The 22801-nt window shown below is 30.2% G+C and overlaps 1 protein-coding gene across 3 annotated transcripts in view; it reads right to left on the minus strand.

Moving 5' to 3' along the window:
- Window positions 1-398: 398 nt before the first annotated feature.
- LOC111632232 (RNA-binding protein Nova-2-like) overlaps window positions 399-22801 on the minus strand; it is a 104365-nt gene continuing 81962 nt past the window's right edge. For all 3 annotated transcript variants that reach the window (XM_023376610.1, XM_023376611.1, XM_023376609.1), the window contains 3 exons: window positions 17954-18097; window positions 14770-14924; window positions 399-2299 (listed from right to left, as the gene is read on the minus strand). In XM_023376610.1, the coding sequence (XP_023232378.1) occupies window positions 917-2299; window positions 14770-14924; window positions 17954-18097 (1682 nt within the window). In that variant the 3' untranslated portion in view covers window positions 399-916. The remainder of the gene's footprint in view (window positions 2300-14769; window positions 14925-17953; window positions 18098-22801) is intronic.

A 22801-nucleotide genomic window follows, 5' to 3' on the forward strand; every position in this document is an offset into this window, starting at 1 on the left:
AATAGAAATGTAGCATGGTGCTGAGATAAAATAACACAAATATTGCCACTGACACCAGTTACAGAATAAAGTGATACATGAAGTATTTAAGACATCAATGTATAATGTGTGTAGATCATTCCAGTTTTGTTTTGTATTCCATAAAGTTCTTGAACTAGATATCTGCATAATTTCATAAATTACATGTGCATTGATGAAATGGACTTGGAAACAGATAAAAAATAAAATAATATGAAAAAAATTAATTTATATAGTGCACAATTTTCTGAGCAACAACTAATTTAAATATAGAAAACTGATTTTATCAAGAGAGAATAAAATTCAATCTAAACTGTAATAATTTCAATAATAATAATAATAATATAATATAATAATCTATTGTAAATAAGATATTGCATCAAAAAAATTTCAACTGTCAACAACAAAACTAACACTAAAAAATATTTTGTTAATGATAACTATTCATATATTTTTCTAAGATAACAGTAACATTTACATTGTATTAGAGGTTGATGGATAACAAAGTAATGAAAGAGTATACAACAGATCTTACTATTATACCTGTATTAGTATCTCTATCTTAACTAGTGAGTGTGTGAAAACTTAAGTGAAATAAAAACAATTCTGCCATGGGCTAGGAAGATCAAAACTTGCATGGATTGAAACTAAATGGCTAGTCTGCAAAAGCAATATATAATCTGTATGTATATATTACATTATGATTTATATTATTCAGTCACATTTAACAATAACAAAGTACATTAGGTCTCTGAAGCAAGTTTTCCACACACAGGAGAAAACACACCAGAAAACACCCCATTGAGCTCAGTCATTGGTCAGTGGCAGGAGGCAGGTTACTGGCTGCAGGCAGATGAGATATAGAAAGACCAATGGAATTGCTACAGGTGGACACTAGTTAGCGTAGAACTCCGATTGAATTCTGTCGTGCTCGTTTGGCTTCTTCATCAGCAATCTGTTGCTCGATGAGATACTGAGCATTGGCAACAGCACTTGGGGTACCTGTAATGGTTACGATGCGGTTACGTGTACCTGGGGCAAAGATGCCTTTTTTTGATATCTGGATGCTGGCACCACTGAAACGTTGTATGTCTACAAGTGACTTACCACCTGGTCCTAGGATGGCTCCTACAATATTTTCACCTATTTCTACTTCTATTTTAGTTGTTTCACCTACTTGGCCATCACCTAGAGTTGGACTTTTACATCCACCAACAGGACCAGAGTTCAAGCCAATACCTAATCCAAATGAATTATTATTTACTGGTAAGGCAGCTGCTGCTGGAGATCCCAGTGCAGGTGAATTACGATGAAATGGGTCAAATACTGATCCATCAACATGCATTGGATAACGATCATTAGAACGTGTAGCAGTTGGAGAACTAAAACCTGGTCCCAGTCCTAATCCACCTGCTCCTAAACTTCCAATTGGTCCAAACATGCTAGAGCCAGGTGGTAATGGGCCTGATGTAGCTACAGTGTTGCAAGTTGGTTCCATGCCAGGAATGCCAGATGTTGATGTGTACATACCTTGACTTGAAATACTACCTGGAGGTAATTGACAACTATTAGCAGCAGAATTTCCTATTCCCATACCTAGACTTCCTATCACAGGCGTACCACTTATACTGCCTAATAATCCTCCAAGTCCTGCTAGACCTAATCCTAGCACATTATAACTTGCTAATGTGTTCATAGCAGCAGCTATCTCTGCAGTAGCATGTTCTGAATAGCCACTACCTCGTAGCATCACTTTTATATTCTCAATAAGCTGAGCAATGTTCGCAGGTTGCATTCCTGGGCCACCCATTCCAACTCCAACACCTGAAAACTGTAAGAGTCCAGCAGGATTTGTACCAGTCTGAGGATTATTAAAACTGTTGTTTACTGTAGGACTAAGACTGTTAAGACTGCCATTAGAACTGTAACTGGCATTACTATTATTCATAGTACTTCCACTTCCAGGAACACTACCAGGATTTGCAAATGGAGAACCAGTTGGATTGAAATTAGCTACAGGTCCTGTGACATCAGCATAACTTACATTTAGACAACTACCACTTTGTGGATCCTCCACTATTTTAGCTAAAATCATGGCACAGGCTCTTTTATTATTTTCCATTTCACCTATCACAGTAATGCAACGTTCAGTTAAAGCATGGTCCTTTGACTTCTGTGATATCTGTACATAAGCACCACTTTCTTCTTTAATTTGTTTAATATAACTTCCTCCTTTTCCTATAATCATTCCAGCTGTACTATTAGGAACTAATATCTTCACCTGCAAAAAATATAAATATAAATGATAAATTATATTGTAATATCAACTAACAGTTTTTAAGAGCAAGATTATTATATTATATTGTACAAGGACCGTCCAATAATTAAGCTACAGATCAAAATTACATCAATATATTTATTGAAAAAAACATTTTTGGTAAAAATTCAATAGACTATTGATACATTTGTGGAAAAATAAACATTACTAAAGTCCTCAATCATTCAGACATTATCCCAGAATTTCATCAATTTAAATACAATTAACTTGCCTTAAACACTGATAAAACAAATTTTTGCCATTGCCCTGGCAAAATTCCATTGTCTGACACAATGTTAATTTTCATGCAATAAAGAAAACAAAAATCTTACCAGAATTTGTTATACCAAACTGTAAATTACCTTTACAATCCCCAAGAAATAATCCTATTTCCAACTATGGTTGCTTTTTACACTTTTTGAAGTGAACAATAAAATACAGAACTGTAATAAATTTTCCATTTTGAGTAGAATACACTTTCTTCTAGTAACAAAAGATGGGTTTGAAATCAAGTTATAGAGCAATTTAAACATCTATATTAGTGAACCATTTTCCTAAATTCATAAAATAGGGGTTAAAGTTTAAGGGCATACCCCTTTAAATGGATGAAGTTTCATGCAAATATGTATGCTAGTTAGTTTGCATATTGGGAAGTGCATACAGTGATGACAGGTTTGGCTACTTTTTAATTTTTTTTGTGCAAAAAAAGTTCCTTCTTTCAAGGCTATCTGCAGTTTGAAATTTTTATGATTTTTTGGCACAATGAATTCATCTTTATGATGAATATCTAAATATTTATCATAAAGATGACATTTGTGGTTGAAATAATATATTTTTTCTATTATTTCAAACAATCAACAACAGAAAAAAAATCATGGATTACTTTCGGCTTTGTTTTGTTGGCAGATGTTCACCTAGGTCAGTGTTCCGCAACCGGTGTGCCATCACAAGGTGTAAGGTGTGACGTGAACTTTTACATATTCTATTAATTTCAAGCTTTATTTATATATTTTTATCACAGTTGTTATGCTTCTTATGCTTGTATTTCAAGTGTTATCTCATAAGTGCTGCAGCACTTATGAGATGATGTTCGTTTATTCTTTATTACAAGCCATGCATTTTTATGTATTTTAAGAAATTAAATGTAAAATAAATTTGCTCACGGGTGTTGATGTCTGTTTAATAATAATAATAATAATAATAATAAGCATAGACACCATCAAGCAATCGTGGGCTCGAAAGGCACTCCATGGCAGGCATCCTTATGACCTGGCCCAGGATTTTGTTGACAAAACTGCGTCAAACAGCTGGTTAGATTGGGGATGCCTCTTTGGGGAGACGGAAGGATTTACGATTGCCATACAAGAGCAGGTCATAAAAACTAAAAACTACAGAAAACACATACTCAAAGATACAACACTCACAAATGACACATGCAGAAAGTGTCACATCATGCAAGAAACTGTACAACACATTACATCTGGTTGCAAGCTCTTGGCACAGACAGATTACTTACACAGACACAATCAAGTAGCAAATATAATACACCAAGAGCTTGCAANATGCAGCGTTGTGTCAAAATTTCAAAGGAATCTGTAGGAACAAACGAACATTACATTTTTATTTATATAAATAAATAGAAGATGATCTTTAGTTCATTTTCACAGAAAAGCAAACTTAGGGCATCATACTCGTAGCGCCATCTGTTGGACATAAAAGCCTTAACCATAGATGATATCATTTAATTTATATGAATGTTTAACGGAATAATATACACCCTATGTCCACCCTGAAGTCCATTCTAAATATTGGTGAAAGAATTTTTGAAATCGGATGAGTAGTTTCGGAGATTACCTGCTACATCCAAACTTACTTACATACTTACTTTTACAAACATTACCTCTTTATAATATTAGCATAGATTAAAGTTAAATTTGTATTTTAATTTTGTTTTGACTTTGACTTTTACCTTAGATAAATTTGCTTCAAAGCTATACACAATCAGTATTTTTTGTTTTCAGTATTAATAAATTTACTTCTCACTCTGTCATCTTCTGGTAGTAAAATTTTTAGGTTTATTTTCTTACTATTTAAATTTCATATTCTAAAACATTTTAAAATCTAATTTTGTTTTTATTTGTATTAATCATTTAAAACATTAAATGATGATAAAAAATAAAATAAAAAATTGGTTATAGCTCTTGCACAACTTTTCACAGCATTCAAACAGAAAGTTTAAGAGAACCAGAAAGGAGCCAATAATTTTCAGTTATAATTTCTAAACGTTATAAAAAGAAAATGAAAAGGCCTTATTTTGAGGTTAGGGGTGAGTTTAAAAAAATATTGCAAATGTCAATAATGAGTAAAACTTTCATTAAGTCTGTCTCACTTGTTTGAGATACCAGGGTTGGCAAACTTTTTTAAGTCCTTGTACCATATTGTAAGAATACTTAGCTTTAAAGATGTTTATGTGCAGAATGTTGTTCGTCTCTGAAAGACCATCACAGATCATCAATAGACATCTGGCATGCAAATTGCTGACAGAACCATTAGAAAAAAGTTGCCTGACAATAGTCTGAGCAAGGGACACCAAGAAAGAATCCTTACCTCAACAAAATCAGAGGCAGAAATGTATTGAGTGTGCTCTAGATCATAAGGAATGAGTATTTGGAGCGACAAGACAAAAGTTTGTATCTATGGAAGTGATGGAGTGAAGTTTGTTTCTTGCCAAGCTAGTGAAGACCTTTTGCCTGAGTTCACTCTGGCTGCCATGAAACATCCTGTGAGTGTAATGGTGTAGGCTTGCATGGCCAGATATGGTATTGGATGTCTTACTGTCATAGATGGCAAAATTAATGCAAAAAAAAAATACCAGGAAACAGAGATGGAAGGAAAAACTACTGCTCATTATCAAGGATTTGTTTGAAGGCAACCATCACCAATGAATCTTTTAGCAGGATGGAGCACCATCTTATTTGGCCAGAAATTGTGTAAGTATTCAGGGACCAAAATATTACTGTTTTGACCTAAATTCAATAGAAAAAGCTGTAGTCCAGGCTGTAAGTGTTGATGTCATGCTGAAATCCTAGTAACAAAATGGAGTTGATAGAAGCCATCATCCAAACTTGGTTCAAGGTGATCACATCACAAGATCTCAGGTCTCAGGTAGATTCAATGCCTCAAAGAATCAAGGTAGTGATAAAAGGAAAAGAGGGCTCAACAAAATATTAAAAATAAATTGATTTACTTCATGGTATGTATTTCATATGAAATCTTATAAATAAAGCATTCTTGTAATACTGTTGTTTTACTAAATAATTTTACTAAAGTTTTCCAAAAGTATGTTGTCAAATTCAACAGAAAACATTACAACACACCATCCTGTTGTTATAATATTAAATGCAGTATGAAATACATGAGTATAAGGAAAATTTAAAAACTACTAAGTGTCCAGAATTAATGCCAGTACTGTATATATACAGCGAACACTCCTGAATAGCAGACACCTTTTCTTAATGGACATTTCTACAATCCCTAGAACCCTTCAAATAGAACATCTATAATATTTACATCTAAATAGCAGATGCTGTTGTCCATAACTTACCTTAAGAAAACACGAAGTTCCACCTTCAATATTCTGAAAGAATTAATTATGTACAAAATATTTTAAAACTGTCAGAATCAAATAAACAAAGAGTCAGTTTAAATACTCTTTCAGCAGACAAATTTTGATTGTAGGCACCAAATAAAGACTATCTTAAAATAGGAATAGGGGAAGAGGGCAAGTTGTAAAAAGTGAAACAATAATATTTATCTGTTAGAGAAGACTAATCTGGTTAAGTTGTCAATAATCACTTATTGCAATACATATTAATGTTAAACTTCTGTCTTATTGTTGGAATTAAGCTTATGGTATCAAGAAACAATAAACTTTTTCCAAAGTTATTCATTCATTTGACAAGAACCATAGTACAGTAGTAATGAAAAATAAAGTTTTGAGATTAAGACGACAGTGTTTATTTGGTGAAAGTTCAAAGATTGTATTACAAAATTTGCCAACCACTTTAAAGTGTAGGAAGATATTTGTTTTTTCACATTTATGATGTAATTTATGATCTTAACAGCTTTCTAGTGGCTAAAGTTGTAATTTTTAACAAATCATTTATTGAAAAAGCAGAAATGCTCAAAAAATTAAACCACCTCAATAACTACAAAGTAGACAAATCTCATATCTGTATACCACACTGCGATAAATATAAAATAAGACTCTTTACAACCAATAATCAGTGTGAAGAATGAAGATAAGATATCAATTTTTATTAGTCACTTAGATCATAAATGACATTATAAATGCAAGAATACCAAATACATTTCTTACCTCTTGAAGTAGCTAGCAAATCACCTTCATATCTTGACATTTAAACTCTCACTGCCTAAACCTTGTTCACCCTTCTGTTCATAAGTTTTTTTTTTCTTTTTCTTAATTACATCTGTTCAGGTTGTTTTTGATGAATTAATAATTAATCAACATTTACGTTTTGTCCATTTAATTATGAAGTATCATATACAATCTGTTTGCTATTTAGAATTCAATTAAAATTGATTTTTTTTTTACAGCTGAAAAGATAAATAATATACTGTATATATTTAATTATATATGCTATGTATACTTTTTGGTATTTTCACATTTCTAATGCAAATTTGATGTTTTCACAGTCCATTGTATTCTTCACTTTGTATTATCCAGGTTAAAATACAATATGGCCACTGGCATGTACCTCCAAATAGTGGACACCTCTAAATAGTACACAAACTTCTTGGTGGAGATTATACTGTGTGTGTGAAAAAATAATAGTGTTTGTTTAATAAAATATTTCTCAAAAACAGGTGGTGGTTTTTGATAGTTCATTAAGTATAAAAAGCTATTGATTAGTGGTAAGCTTTTGATTAAGTACAAAAAGAGTTTGATTAATGGTTTTTTGTTAAACCTTAAATATTTCTAATAAATATTTAGTTACTTAAGTATAATAAAACTCAGTTAAGAAGTTCTTGCATGACAAATTTTCTCTTGTAAGAAGCTTAATTTCAAAAGTCCCAATTTTTTTCCTAAAAGATGTGTGTAAAGATTCTTGTAATGTTATAAAAAATTTCCCACTTAAATAGAACTATTTTAGTCTACATTGAACATGGATTTTACAAATTTCTTACACAGTTATCTGGCAGGAATGCTTGCAAAAACAGCAAGTTCTGACAAGCATCATTAACACATGGATGATATTATGTCTTCAACAAATTTTATTACAGTATTTGTAGATCTGTGGTTTTGTTCATAAAAATCATATGTACTTTTTTAACATAAAAAAACTGATGAAGCAGATTAGACAAAAATATGTAAATATATAGATACTGTATGAGCTTAATTCATTGTAATGTATCAGAGCATTGTTAAATAAATATAGATTATTGAAAGAAAAACCTATTTTTATTTCTGCTTAAGTTTTTTAAATTGGTCTCTTGAAAAACTACTTAACCAAGTTTTAGTGTAAATAACTAATTTAATTTAACTATAATAGAATATTATTTCATTAAATTTTTTTCAAATGAATTCTTTTTGAATATAAAGGTACAATCATAGCAGCAATAAAGGTATACATCATTATTTAGGTGTTTCTCATTCAGCAATTGATATAATAAATTCTGCTGACTAAGTTGAAAAGAAACTAGAATTTAATAATTGTTTAATTATTCATTATCACTAATTTGAAATTCCTTCTATTAATAATAATCCTTATGTAAAAGTTTGAGAATATCAACAACCCATAGCCCGAGTAGTAAATATCATCACCAAACGATCGCCTAAATATCGGGCTATAATATGGCTAATTAAATGATTGGAATAAAGTAATTAAGAGATGGCGCCTAACGTCTACCTCTAGTGTCAAATTACTTTATTCCAATCATTTAATTAGCCATATTATAGCCCGATATTTAGGCGATCGTTTGGTGATGATATTTACTACTCGGGCTATGGGTTGTTGATATTCTCAAACTTTTACATAAGGATTATTATTAATAGAAGGAATTTCAAATTAGTGATAATGAATAATTAAACAATTATTAAATTCTAGTTTCTTTTCAACTTAGTCAGCAGAATTTATTATATCAATTGCTGAATGAGAAACACCTAAATAATGATGTATACCTTTATTGCTGCTATGATTGTACCTTTATATTCAAAAAGAATTCATTTGAAAAAAATTTAATGAAATAATATTCTATTATAGTTAAATTAAATTAGTTATTTACACTAAAACTTGGTTAAGTAGTTTTTCAAGAGACCAATTTAAAAAACTTAAGCAGAAATAAAAATAGGTTTTTCTTTCAATAATCTATATTTATTTAACAATGCTCTGATACATTACAATGAATTAAGCTCATACAGTATCTATATATTTACATATTTTTGTCTAATCTGCTTCATCAGTTTTTTTATGTTAAAAAAGTACATATGATTTTTATGAACAAAACCACAGATCTACAAATACTGTAATAAAATTTGTTGAAGACATAATATCATCCATGTGTTAATGATGCTTGTCAGAACTTGCTGTTTTTGCAAGCATTCCTGCCAGATAACTGTGTAAGAAATTTGTAAAATCCATGTTCAATGTAGACTAAAATAGTTCTATTTAAGTGGGAAATTTTTTATAACATTACAAGAATCTTTACACACATCTTTTAGGAAAAAAATTGGGACTTTTGAAATTAAGCTTCTTACAAGAGAAAATTTGTCATGCAAGAACTTCTTAACTGAGTTTTATTATACTTAAGTAACTAAATATTTATTAGAAATATTTAAGGTTTAACAAAAAACCATTAATCAAACTCTTTTTGTACTTAATCAAAAGCTTACCACTAATCAATAGCTTTTTATACTTAATGAACTATCAAAAACCACCACCTGTTTTTGAGAAATATTTTATTAAACAAACACTATTATTTTTTCACACACACAGTATAATCTCCACCAAGAAGTTTGTGTACTATTTAGAGGTGTCCACTATTTGGAGGTACATGCCAGTGGCCATATTGTATTTTAACCTGGATAATACAAAGTGAAGAATACAATGGACTGTGAAAACATCAAATTTGCATTAGAAATGTGAAAATACCAAAAAGTATACATAGCATATATAATTAAATATATACAGTATATTATTTATCTTTTCAGCTGTAAAAAAAAAATCAATTTTAATTGAATTCTAAATAGCAAACAGATTGTATATGATACTTCATAATTAAATGGACAAAACGTAAATGTTGATTAATTATTAATTCATCAAAAACAACCTGAACAGATGTAATTAAGAAAAAGAAAAAAAAAACTTATGAACAGAAGGGTGAACAAGGTTTAGGCAGTGAGAGTTTAAATGTCAAGATATGAAGGTGATTTGCTAGCTACTTCAAGAGGTAAGAAATGTATTTGGTATTCTTGCATTTATAATGTCATTTATGATCTAAGTGACTAATAAAAATTGATATCTTATCTTCATTCTTCACACTGATTATTGGTTGTAAAGAGTCTTATTTTATATTTATCGCAGTGTGGTATACAGATATGAGATTTGTCTACTTTGTAGTTATTGAGGTGGTTTAATTTTTTGAGCATTTCTGCTTTTTCAATAAATGATTTGTTAAAAATTACAACTTTAGCCACTAGAAAGCTGTTAAGATCATAAATTACATCATAAATGTGAAAAAACAAATATCTTCCTACACTTTAAAGTGGTTGGCAAATTTTGTAATACAATCTTTGAACTTTCACCAAATAAACACTGTCGTCTTAATCTCAAAACTTTATTTTTCATTACTACTGTACTATGGTTCTTGTCAAATGAATGAATAACTTTGGAAAAAGTTTATTGTTTCTTGATACCATAAGCTTAATTCCAACAATAAGACAGAAGTTTAACATTAATATGTATTGCAATAAGTGATTATTGACAACTTAACCAGATTAGTCTTCTCTAACAGATAAATATTATTGTTTCACTTTTTACAACTTGCCCTCTTCCCCTATTCCTATTTTAAGATAGTCTTTATTTGGTGCCTACAATCAAAATTTGTCTGCTGAAAGAGTATTTAAACTGACTCTTTGTTTATTTGATTCTGACAGTTTTAAAATATTTTGTACATAATTAATTCTTTCAGAATATTGAAGGTGGAACTTCGTGTTTTCTTAAGGTAAGTTATGGACAACAGCATCTGCTATTTAGATGTAAATATTATAGATGTTCTATTTGAAGGGTTCTAGGGATTGTAGAAATGTCCATTAAGAAAAGGTGTCTGCTATTCAGGAGTGTTCGCTGTATATATACAGTACTGGCATTAATTCTGGACACTTAGTAGTTTTTAAATTTTCCTTATACTCATGTATTTCATACTGCATTTAATATTATAACAACAGGATGGTGTGTTGTAATGTTTTCTGTTGAATTTGACAACATACTTTTGGAAAACTTTAGTAAAATTATTTAGTAAAACAACAGTATTACAAGAATGCTTTATTTATAAGATTTCATATGAAATACATACCATGAAGTAAATCAATTTATTTTTAATATTTTGTTGAGCCCTCTTTTCCTTTTATCACTACCTTGATTCTTTGAGGCATTGAATCTACCTGAGACCTGAGATCTTGTGATGTGATCACCTTGAACCAAGTTTGGATGATGGCTTCTATCAACTCCATTTTGTTACTAGGATTTCAGCATGACATCAACACTTACAGCCTGGACTACAGCTTTTTCTATTGAATTTAGGTCAAAACAGTAATATTTTGGTCCCTGAATACTTACACAATTTCTGGCCAAATAAGATGGTGCTCCATCCTGCTAAAAGATTCATTGGTGATGGTTGCCTTCAAACAAATCCTTGATAATGAGCAGTAGTTTTTCCTTCCATCTCTGTTTCCTGGTATTTTTTTTTTGCATTAATTTTGCCATCTATGACAGTAAGACATCCAATACCATATCTGGCCATGCAAGCCTACACCATTACACTCACAGGATGTTTCATGGCAGCCAGAGTGAACTCAGGCAAAAGGTCTTCACTAGCTTGGCAAGAAACAAACTTCACTCCATCACTTCCATAGATACAAACTTTTGTCTTGTCGCTCCAAATACTCATTCCTTATGATCTAGAGCACACTCAATACATTTCTGCCTCTGATTTTGTTGAGGTAAGGATTCTTTCTTGGTGTCCCTTGCTCAGACTATTGTCAGGCAACTTTTTTCTAATGGTTCTGTCAGCAATTTGCATGCCAGATGTCTATTGATGATCTGTGATGGTCTTTCAGAGACGAACAACATTCTGCACATAAACATCTTTAAAGCTAAGTATTCTTACAATATGGTACAAGGACTTAAAAAAGTTTGCCAACCCTGGTATCTCAAACAAGTGAGACAGACTTAATGAAAGTTTTACTCATTATTGACATTTGCAATATTTTTTTAAACTCACCCCTAACCTCAAAATAAGGCCTTTTCATTTTCTTTTTATAACGTTTAGAAATTATAACTGAAAATTATTGGCTCCTTTCTGGTTCTCTTAAACTTTCTGTTTGAATGCTGTGAAAAGTTGTGCAAGAGCTATAACCAATTTTTTATTTTATTTTTTATCATCATTTAATGTTTTAAATGATTAATACAAATAAAAACAAAATTAGATTTTAAAATGTTTTAGAATATGAAATTTAAATAGTAAGAAAATAAACCTAAAAATTTTACTACCAGAAGATGACAGAGTGAGAAGTAAATTTATTAATACTGAAAACAAAAAATACTGATTGTGTATAGCTTTGAAGCAAATTTATCTAAGGTAAAAGTCAAAGTCAAAACAAAATTAAAATACAAATTTAACTTTAATCTATGCTAATATTATAAAGAGGTAATGTTTGTAAAAGTAAGTATGTAAGTAAGTTTGGATGTAGCAGGTAATCTCCGAAACTACTCATCCGATTTCAAAAATTCTTTCACCAATATTTAGAATGGACTTCAGGGTGGACATAGGGTGTATATTATTCCGTTAAACATTCATATAAATTAAATGATATCATCTATGGTTAAGGCTTTTATGTCCAACAGATGGCGCTACGAGTATGATGCCCTAAGTTTGCTTTTCTGTGAAAATGAACTAAAGATCATCTTCTATTTATTTATATAAATAAAAATGTAATGTTCGTTTGTTCCTACAGATTCCTTTGAAATTTTGACACAATGCTGCATTCGCATTTGACACAACGTTTTTATATAATATACATGTCGAAATTCAACCCCACTGAAGGGAGATGGTTAGGATTAAGGCTTACGGTAAAGAACTCTGCTTCTATTTATACTATTTTAGATGCAGGTTTTTGTGTTTTTGATTGCATTTTAATAGGGTATGTCAAGAGAATGTACACTAAAGAAATTTTTAGAAAAATGCCTCCCCCACAGGGGAAGTGTTATACATTTATAATAGATACATTTTGAGCCACAACAACGCATGGCAGGGTCTGCTAGTTTATATATAAAAATAACTTATATACAAAATTCAATGAAGAATATAGCCATTAATGGTATAAATCAGTCATTAGAAATTTTTAAATTAATTTGCATCATTAGTATTTTTTTATTGACCTTTAATAAATTTGAAAGAATTATAAAATATTTATTCACATTATTTAAATTTTATTTTTGTATTATAATACATTCCATGTGAAATACAGTGTTTTAATTTGTAGTAAATGTAAATTTATTTATTTATCATAATATATTACAATGGATCATTATTCAATTTAAATGCTGGAAGTTTTTAGAATTACCAAAACTCAGTATCTTGAGATAGAAAAATATCACAATGAATATTCTCATCATCACAACCTAGAATGAACAAAATAGATGTCATATGAACTAAAATATTTTTAATGATAATCTGCAATTCAAAAAGTAATCACTAACATCAAAGAAAGTAATTCTTACCTGATTTAATACAGAATTCTGATAGCAATCCTGAATAATATGTAGAGGTTACTTAATTCAAGAAATTCTTATCACTTTATTTTTAGATTGTTATTAGAATATTCTACATATTCATCTTTGTAAAATATGTTATCATTCAATTCCTTTAACATCCAGAAATTCATAAAAATCCTTCATATATATCCAATTCCTTTTTCATTGAAGAAATCAATTAAATTAAAATAGAAATTCCTTAACAGTTCTCTACTTTAGATGAACACACTATCTGATATTTGAAATTTTTAATATAATCATCATAATATAAAGTAAAAATTTTGATAAATACTAACCAAAATATTCTGACTTTTTAATTCAGGTTTCTACATTAAATTCTATGCATTATACCTACATTGCTATAAAGCATAAATTATGATAAAGAATCATATCACAGCTAACAAATAGTAAACTATAGATTAATTAAATTTAAATGTACAAGGGTGATTTTTGTTTCAACCGCCGATGGTCCATAAAACAAAGACAAATGTAAATAACAAAATGAATTTATTACCAAAATTTAGGTACACTCGTGGTCACTTTTCGACATACTCACCATGAAGATTGAGGCATTTGCCATATCTGTGGATGAGCTTTGCAATCCCCTCTTCATGGAATGTTGCCATCAGTGAATTGAGATGATCTTAACAATGTTTTGAAAATCGTCATGAGTCTCAAACCTCTGCCCTCCTAACCACATTTTCAGTTCAGGAAAGAAGTGGAAGTTGCTTGGTGCTAAATTGGGGCTATACACAGGGGGTTTAAAAAGTTTCAAGCTGGGTGGAAGTCTTCACACATTAAAGGTGTGTGAAGACTTCCATCTCTTTCCTGAACTGAAAATATGGTTAAGAGGGCATAGGTTTAAGACTAATGATGATCTTCAAAACATTGTTAAGGCCATCTCAATTCACTGGCGGCAACATTCCATGAAGAGGGGATAGCAAAGCTCATCCACAGATATGACAAATGCCTCAATCTTCATGGTGATTATGTTGAAAAGTGACCACGAGTGTACCTAAATTTTGGTAATAAATTCATTTTGTTATTTACATTTGTCTTTGTTTTATGGACCATTGGAGGTTGAAACAAAATCAGCCCTCGTACAATAACTGAATTACTTCAAGATATTTTAAATATTTAACTAATTTATTAGTTAAACTAAAATAGACAATATGCATCACATAGTTCTTACTCTCAATTTATAACATTGATAATAATCCATAAATTATTTAATTATTTTTTATTTACTATTAATTGATTTGATTTTGCAGTATATAACTTAGCTTATTCTTACTTAAATCAAAATAAAATTAAAATTATTACTTACTAGAAATACTGTAAATAAAACTATCATTTAAATACTATTCTTATTTAAATTACCTGTTTTTCTCTTTCAGCTGGTTGCTTATGATCAAAATCAATGGCCATTTTTGCATTTGGGTCGGGTTTTTCTTTAATTTTTTCCATAATAAATTCATGTATATGCAATATTCCTTCTACATTTCCTGTAATAAGGCATACCCGTTCAGTTGTACCTGTAAAGAAAAAAGTTATTTAAAATCAAATTGAAAATTTCATGGTAAATTCAGAAATGTCAAACATTTACAATATTAATCTTTTATGTATAAAATAAATATGATAGCAAATAAAATAACTATCAGATTTACACAAATCAGTCTTTTTCAGATATATTAAAAACTAGCATTACAAAAATAGAAGCATATTTCAAATATATTTGGATTTCCATAGTTATATATACAAAATGGATTTCAGTAATATATAATTCAAATATGAAATATGTTAATTTTTATAAAGTAATTATTCAACTCAAAATCAAAGCCTGCATTTGTAAAAACTGTGTAATTTCCTAATATCATAATGGTGTCAGTATCATAATGGAATAAGACATTTTTCACTTATCATAATGGAATAAGATTATTCCATTATGGTATCAATCCGAAGAAGCTGAAGTAAAAGCAGAAGTATTCATTGAAAACTGGTTCATATTTTTATTTTATGTTGAATTTAACCCTTAACTGGTTTTATGGGGGCCGCGCAGCCCCCACGCGTCATATTTTAACGATTTTCTAAAAATCTAAATATCGTGCGCAGCTGCCATTTTATATAATCTCATTACGTCGCGACTCTTAGCGAGTGCCAAATGTTCGGCCCTGTAGCACTTATAAGGATGAAGCTACGTACCTTCTGGGAGCCACGCAGCCCCCACGATACCAGTTACGTTGGTTTTTTGTGGAAATGTGTTTTTATGTTTTTTTTATTTTTACAATTATTTTGCAAAGATATCTCAATCTTGCATCAAAAATTCAAAATGACTACCAAAGAATCATTTGAACTGCTAATAGATGATAATATTATACAAATTGCTATATCAAGCCGAAATCTCCTGAAAAGAGTATGTTGTCATTTTGTGCTGGAAAAAAAGATGGTAAATATGCTACTAAGTGCAACAGTTGTTTGAAATTTATTTGCAAAGTGCATTGTACTACAAAAATACTATGTGATAACTCTCAAGACTGAACTACGTAATTACGTTAAAATGTTCCTGAGTCTTAAAAATAGAAGTGATTATATTACCTGTGGTTTTTTAACAAATGATAGTTAGAGGCTATAAGAGATACTTTTTTATAAGATTAGTTTCTTAAGAATAAGAAAAAAAATTATCTTTGGTAAAAACTTAAAATAGGGTAGATTTTTGTATTGTTAAAAAAAGCATACACCAAAAGTTGTAACAATTGTGTGATCTCTTGTAATAATTAAGTAAAGAAAATTATATAAATAAATAAAAGTTGATTATACTAAAGAAGGGTTCCATTTAGCATTTATGCACTTTTGAACTGTCACATTGTTAAAATTGCTCTCTAAAAGCAAATTTTGCTTGGGGGCTGCGCAGCCCCCATGATACCAGTTATGATTGTAAAATTTACGAAACCAGTTAAGGGTTAAGTATCCTCACTGTTGTTATTAGTAAGTAATTCTTCAACATGTTAAACTTGATTTGATTCCATCAATACTTAATAAAACTCAAACACTATAAAATTAAATTTTTTCAAGACATTTTTGTCTCATTATCAGATCACAACAAAAATTTGAATAAAGAACACAACATTTTTGAAAAACTTCTAACAGTTCTATTTGAACATTTGAAGATACTTAGCTTGTTCAAACAACACTGACTGTTATGTTTATTATGTGGTTGTTTCAGAAAAAGACTCTAGCCTTCTGTTGCTTGAGTAATAAAAAGTATGCAATTAATTTTGAAAAGCCTCAACAGACAAACAATCAGTCCCACATATTGCAAAACTCAGCCCAAAATACAACTAAAAAAAATTTGTATTAAAAAAATCTGATTAACTTGAGCTTGAATATTATCTAATCAAACAAAATAAAAATTCACTCAATAAACAAAAAAGAAAACATCTAAACCAATATCAATCTGATAACATTTTACTGAGTAAAAATTTTAAATACAATACTTGATACAAGTAGTAACTATTCAATAATTGAGTAGCCATTGCAATATGTTACTATCTACTCAATATCAGTTAAATCAAATTCTAATGAGTACTTAAGTAACAAGTAACAAATACTGATATCTATATCCCTAATTGCATATTAGGGATATGGTTGCTATTTTAGATTGGTTCCAAAATCAATTACAGTTGACCCCCCTATAACACTGTTGATAATTCCGTTTTATATGAATTCCATGTTGTACGAGTCACTTAGATTTTACAAATAATGTGTGCTGGGCTGTGAATGGCTCACGTATTTGTAAAATCTAAGTGACTCGTACAACATGGAATTCATATAAAACAGAATTATCAACAGTGTTATGGGGAGTTCGACTCCCCATGTTGGAGTTGGAAAGATTTCAACTGAAGACAACCATTGAGGAACACGGTGGCGCATGGCCAATTGACTGCGATAAAATCTTCGACAACAAAGATACATATGAAGCCTTCATGACACTTATTAATAATTATTTTGTAAGGACAACTGTAAGTGTCTACAACTAGTTCCCATTCTGTCCACATTCTTCGACTCTGTAATTGGTGTCCCTGCATGTTTTTGGTGTCTGTATTTGTCTATACGCATACTTTTAGTGCCTGTATATTTGTACCTACATCTGTATACATATCTATTCTACTGTGAATGTTATTTTTATTTTACCTGAGATTCACTCTGTGACTGTGTTTAAATTTCTGCTTGTGTATTTATGCATTATATCATTTGTGTTTAATTTTCCTCAATACTTTTTCCCCCCCTTTTTTTTTATTGTAACAATTTCTATGTAACTATTTCTATATAACTAATCTTTTGCAATTTGTATATTTTGTTACTAACTAATTTTATTCTAGTATCTAACCTCCTTTACTCCATTTGTCACATTAATTAAACAACTGTATCTGTAATTTGTATCATTGTTTTGAGTTTGTACTGGGTTATACCTGTTGTGGCATCCAGATACATTGTACATAATGTGTTCAAATAAAATATATGATTTAAATAGATTTTAAAAATATATAATAAAAAAAATTCTTACCAGGATAAAAATCATGTGCTTTTGACATTTTTACCCTTGCACCTGCTTCTTTTTGTAACTGTGCTATTGTTTCCCCTCCTTTACCAATAATAGCACCAGCTGCAACTGCTGGGACTAGAATTTTGAAGTGGTATGTTCCATTTCCTGAAAATATTAGAATAATAAAAAAGAAGTGTTTTAAATATTACATAAGAATATTAATCTTATTATATTCTATCAAAAAGTTTTAATTAAAAGATATGATTAACTTTTAATAGATTTAAATCACTGACTATACAAAGTCTGATAAAAAATTATCTGAATTGATTGTATTTCTCTAACACTTATAGATGTAACTAAGTATTGCTTGATGCTGTACTTAACGTCCAGGCATGTACTGTACATACATTGCTGTTTCTTAAACAGCCATTACATTGCATAGTAGTATTTATATTATAAATTGGTTTTATCATAGTTGTATCTAGTAATCTGGTAGTACTAACATTACACAGTTTTGTAGATGCCATCTGATTGGATTGTTATGGTTATAGTTTTGATTCTGCTTGTATAAATATATTTCTTCATACAGTATACTCCTGATTAACTAGGCTAGGCTAACATGCCTTTATCACCGGTAATAAAGGCATGAATAATGTGGAAATGCATAAGAATACAATTATAAGATTATGAATAAAATATGTTTTGGTAATGATAATTAACAGAAAATTCAAGAAAATTGAACTAGCTTCACGTGATTCACAATCAATTTCTTGTATATATACATAAATACATACATACATACAAGAAAGACTTTGGCTGTACACAAGGTGTTAAGCTGGCAGAAAAGAGGGTAAGGGAAAGGGAAGGGGAAGGAGAGAGGGAGAGAAGATAGATAGTAGAGAAAGGTAGGATCCCTCTGAACAGAGTACATATGACTACAGTACAGTATGATGCTGGCGTGCAGTTTTTAGGCTGCAAGGCTGTAATCCCCAAAGGGTCTAAAAGAAAACCTGAGTGTAGCGAACACCAATGATTCAGTACTGCCACAAATAGCTAAGTGTAGAAGTTAGTGCCGAGTGGCTGTTAGTAGGAAGATTTATAACTACTTAATTCTAATGAAAATGAACGCGAGTGGAAATCTTAATGCTACTTAACAGCTAGACACACAGTGCGAAAAAACAAACAAACACAATGACAAACTAGACAAGATAAATGGACAGACAAAAAAGACAAACACGCAAGACCCCAAATGTTTTTAAATTTTATTTTATTTTACAATTCCTATACAATTTCTTATATTGGTAAACCTGTCCAAAGCAAAACTCAAGTAAACAGAAATTGCCCTAGAGGACGAATTAAAGAAAAATTAATAAACAAACAAAATAAATAGTGATAAATTAATAATTGTAAAAAGGACCTCCATGCAGTAGCCAATGAGTCCACATCTCTATGGTTTATACAACCAGTACCCATGTGCACCTTATAGATTTCCAATCTCTCCAGATGTTTATTAGTTGTCGTTTTTATACAAGAAAGAGGCATGCCTATGGGTAGTCCTACATATGCAATCCTTTGTGAATTGGTTTTGCGTCAACTTGAAAATGCCGTCCTACCCGAATTTAAACAACAAATCGTTTTGTACGCTAGATACGTTGATGACATTTTCATACTTTGGCGTGACATACTTTTTTCATACTTCAATACTAACCTGCAATATTTTTTAAACAAGATCAACGATAACCCTTACGGTTTAACACTACAGCTTGACCAAAAGAGCAACTCCAACGTTAACTCCCTGGACATTTCCATTATGTGCAAACAAGGAGAGATCTGGATCGATATTTACTGTAAATCCTGCTTTCAACCCATTGTCATCCCACACCAATCAGTCAATCCCAAGCACATCAAGTTGGCAGTTTTCAGAGCATGGATTAAACGTGCTTACACACATTGTACAAGTTTTTATGACACAATAAGGGAGCTAGAGTACATTCTTAAGATAACCCAACTACACGGATACCGAAAGAGATAGAGGGTCTTATTTCATCCTTCCAATCCACAGCACGGCATTCTCCCAGGGTTGACTGTAATAAATGAATAGTACTTAATTACATCCCATTTTTGAACAAGATACATAGATCCACTGCCAGGTCTAACAACATTCGCATTGTATACCGACGTAATTCCACTATTTTCAAACTTTTAAGAAATGATAAAAAGAAAGAGGATCGGAATTCAACAATAGGTATATATTCAAGTGCCTTTACATGACCAATGTTTCAATTTCAAGCTGATTTACGGGGTGCGACGATGCGCAGTTTAAAACAAAGGCTCAAATATACAATCAGTAGGAACCTTGATAACACTGCATTAACATCCTGTTGCCTTGCGTATGACACTAATGTGCAATGGGATCAGACGACAATTATAAAAACGACGACTAATAGGCAAACAATCAAACATCTGGAGAGATTGGAAATCTATAAGGCACACATGGGTACCGGTTGTATAAACCATAGAGACGTGGACTCATTGGCTACTGCATTGGAGGTCCTTTTACAATTATTAATTTATCGCTATTCGTTTTGTTTGTTTATTAATTTTTCTTTAATTCATCCGCTAGGGCATTTTCCATTGATTTTTATTTTTTTATATTTATTTTGAACACATTTTATGGTCTATTGATATATTTAATATTCTATTTTTGGTAACTGAGGATGATTGTTAAAAAACGGTTGAGAACATTAATATTTTATTAAATTTTGCTGGATTTATATTGGTGTACTTTATTTTTTACCTAGTTCTAGTTTGATAAGTTCCTGAAAATATTGAAATATTTCATTTAATATAAATGAATAATATTTTTCTAAAGTTTTGATCATATTTATTATCAAAAATTGATTACTATTTTCATTTGCATTAATGTATATAGCAAATGCCTTGTCCATCTTATTCTGTTTAATTATTGCAAAATTGTGTACTGTACAGTAAGTATGCTCTGCAAGATTAAACAATTAGCAATTATTTATATATATAGTGGAACCATGCTTAACGAGCAAAACAAATTGTAAAAAATTGACCTCGCTTAATGAGCAATGTTTTGCATAATGAGTGACAAAGAGAAGAAATCCTGGATTGTGTGCACGCTCCATCAGTCGGTGTTTAGCACTCATTCCGCTATCATCTTAGTGTCTCTTGTGATCACACATTTTTTTCAAACTTGTATTCACACATATTATGTATAAACATCGACAATCATAGTCTGTTATATAATAAACACACCATATTGTACTAAATTTAATGACCAATTCCAAATTAAATTTTAAAAATGTCTAAATTAAAAATTAACTATTTATAATTATTAAAGTTAATATGAGGTGGGAGCATAATTGCCTACCTCTAGTCAAATTAATTAATTTCAAATATTTAATTATAGCCTTTACATAGCCCAAGAATTTGGCATATTGTTTAGCATGTTTATCAGACACATTATCTGTGATTTTTTTGTTTTCTACAAATTGAATTCACATTCCAAATTGGTACATTCTGTGCTAGAAGAAATGATGATAATTCATGCTTCTTAACAATGTATATTGTGTAATTTTTCTTTGAATAAATGTTATACATAAAATATTTGAGTATTTTTTCAGCATGGAATGCATTATTGTATTTTACATTAATTTCTATGGGAAAACTGTTTCACTTAATGAATGTTTCGTATTATGGGTAAGATGCTGGAATGAATTATGCTCATTAGTGAGGTTCCACTGTGTAAGATTTAGCAACATCTCTGTAATGTAATATTTTGTTAACAATTATAAAAATTTCTAATCTCTGGCAAATATGTCAAACTTCAAAATTATAGAAAGTTACTCATTAGGCATGACTATATCTGTTTTTTATTTATTTATTCAAGCATTTTGATGAAACAGCAGATAATGTTTTTGTTTTCAAAATGTTGAACAAGATAAACATATTTTGAAAGAAAAATTGACAATTAGAAGCCAAAAATTATAATAAAATGAAACTTGCTTCCTTAATTTCTAAAAGTCATTAACAAATGTTTCTAACAATGGAAGGATTGCTTCAGTTCAGTAAGTGTACAAAATCAGATACAACCTATCTTGAAGAGGAATGACTTCTGTTCCCTCATTCTGATAAGTTAAAAAATTTTTTTAATAACTTAAAATATATGAAATTGAAAACAAATTTATCAATCTTGATATTTCTTAATCAGACTTCATATTAACCAATATAGTCTAAAAATTACAAAACACAAAGTAATAAATATATAGTTAAAACATTCACTACTTCAAAAACTGGTTGTATAGAATAAAAATATACATGCACCCAAAACCAGACTGCAAATTGAGTGTTGATGTAGTTAAAATATTTTTGTAGTATTAAAATCAATGTGATAGCAAACAAAATGAATATGTTTAGTTTTCATCTGGAATAATTTCTGTTGATTACATCTATTTGACATTAAATATTTCATAAGAGTTTTTGGACACTATAATTTACATAATATGAAGTAAAATTAGGTTTGATCAATAATAATACAGTAGAGCGTTGATTTTCCGAAAGTCAATCATCCGAAACGTCAATCATCTGAAAGAATTCCAGTTGGCAAATTTAAATTTTCGCCAGTGCTGAGGCGCTTCAATCTTTGGCTATGTCTTGGGCTACTCAAATATTTTACATTTTTGATACTAAATTAACATCTGAAGTATAATTTTTTATTGTTTTTATATTTTTCAATATATTTATTTTGTTTGTACAAAATAAAAAAATAATTTTTAACGATACAATAGTCTTCGTTAGGCTTAACATCGACGAAAATTCAACGCGAAGCGACACGCAACGGAG

Source organism: Centruroides sculpturatus, unplaced genomic scaffold (assembly GCF_000671375.1).
Source record: "Centruroides sculpturatus isolate CEXI.00-Female unplaced genomic scaffold, Cexi_2.0 scaffold619, whole genome shotgun sequence".
Classification (NCBI taxonomy): domain Eukaryota; kingdom Metazoa; phylum Arthropoda; class Arachnida; order Scorpiones; family Buthidae; genus Centruroides; species Centruroides sculpturatus.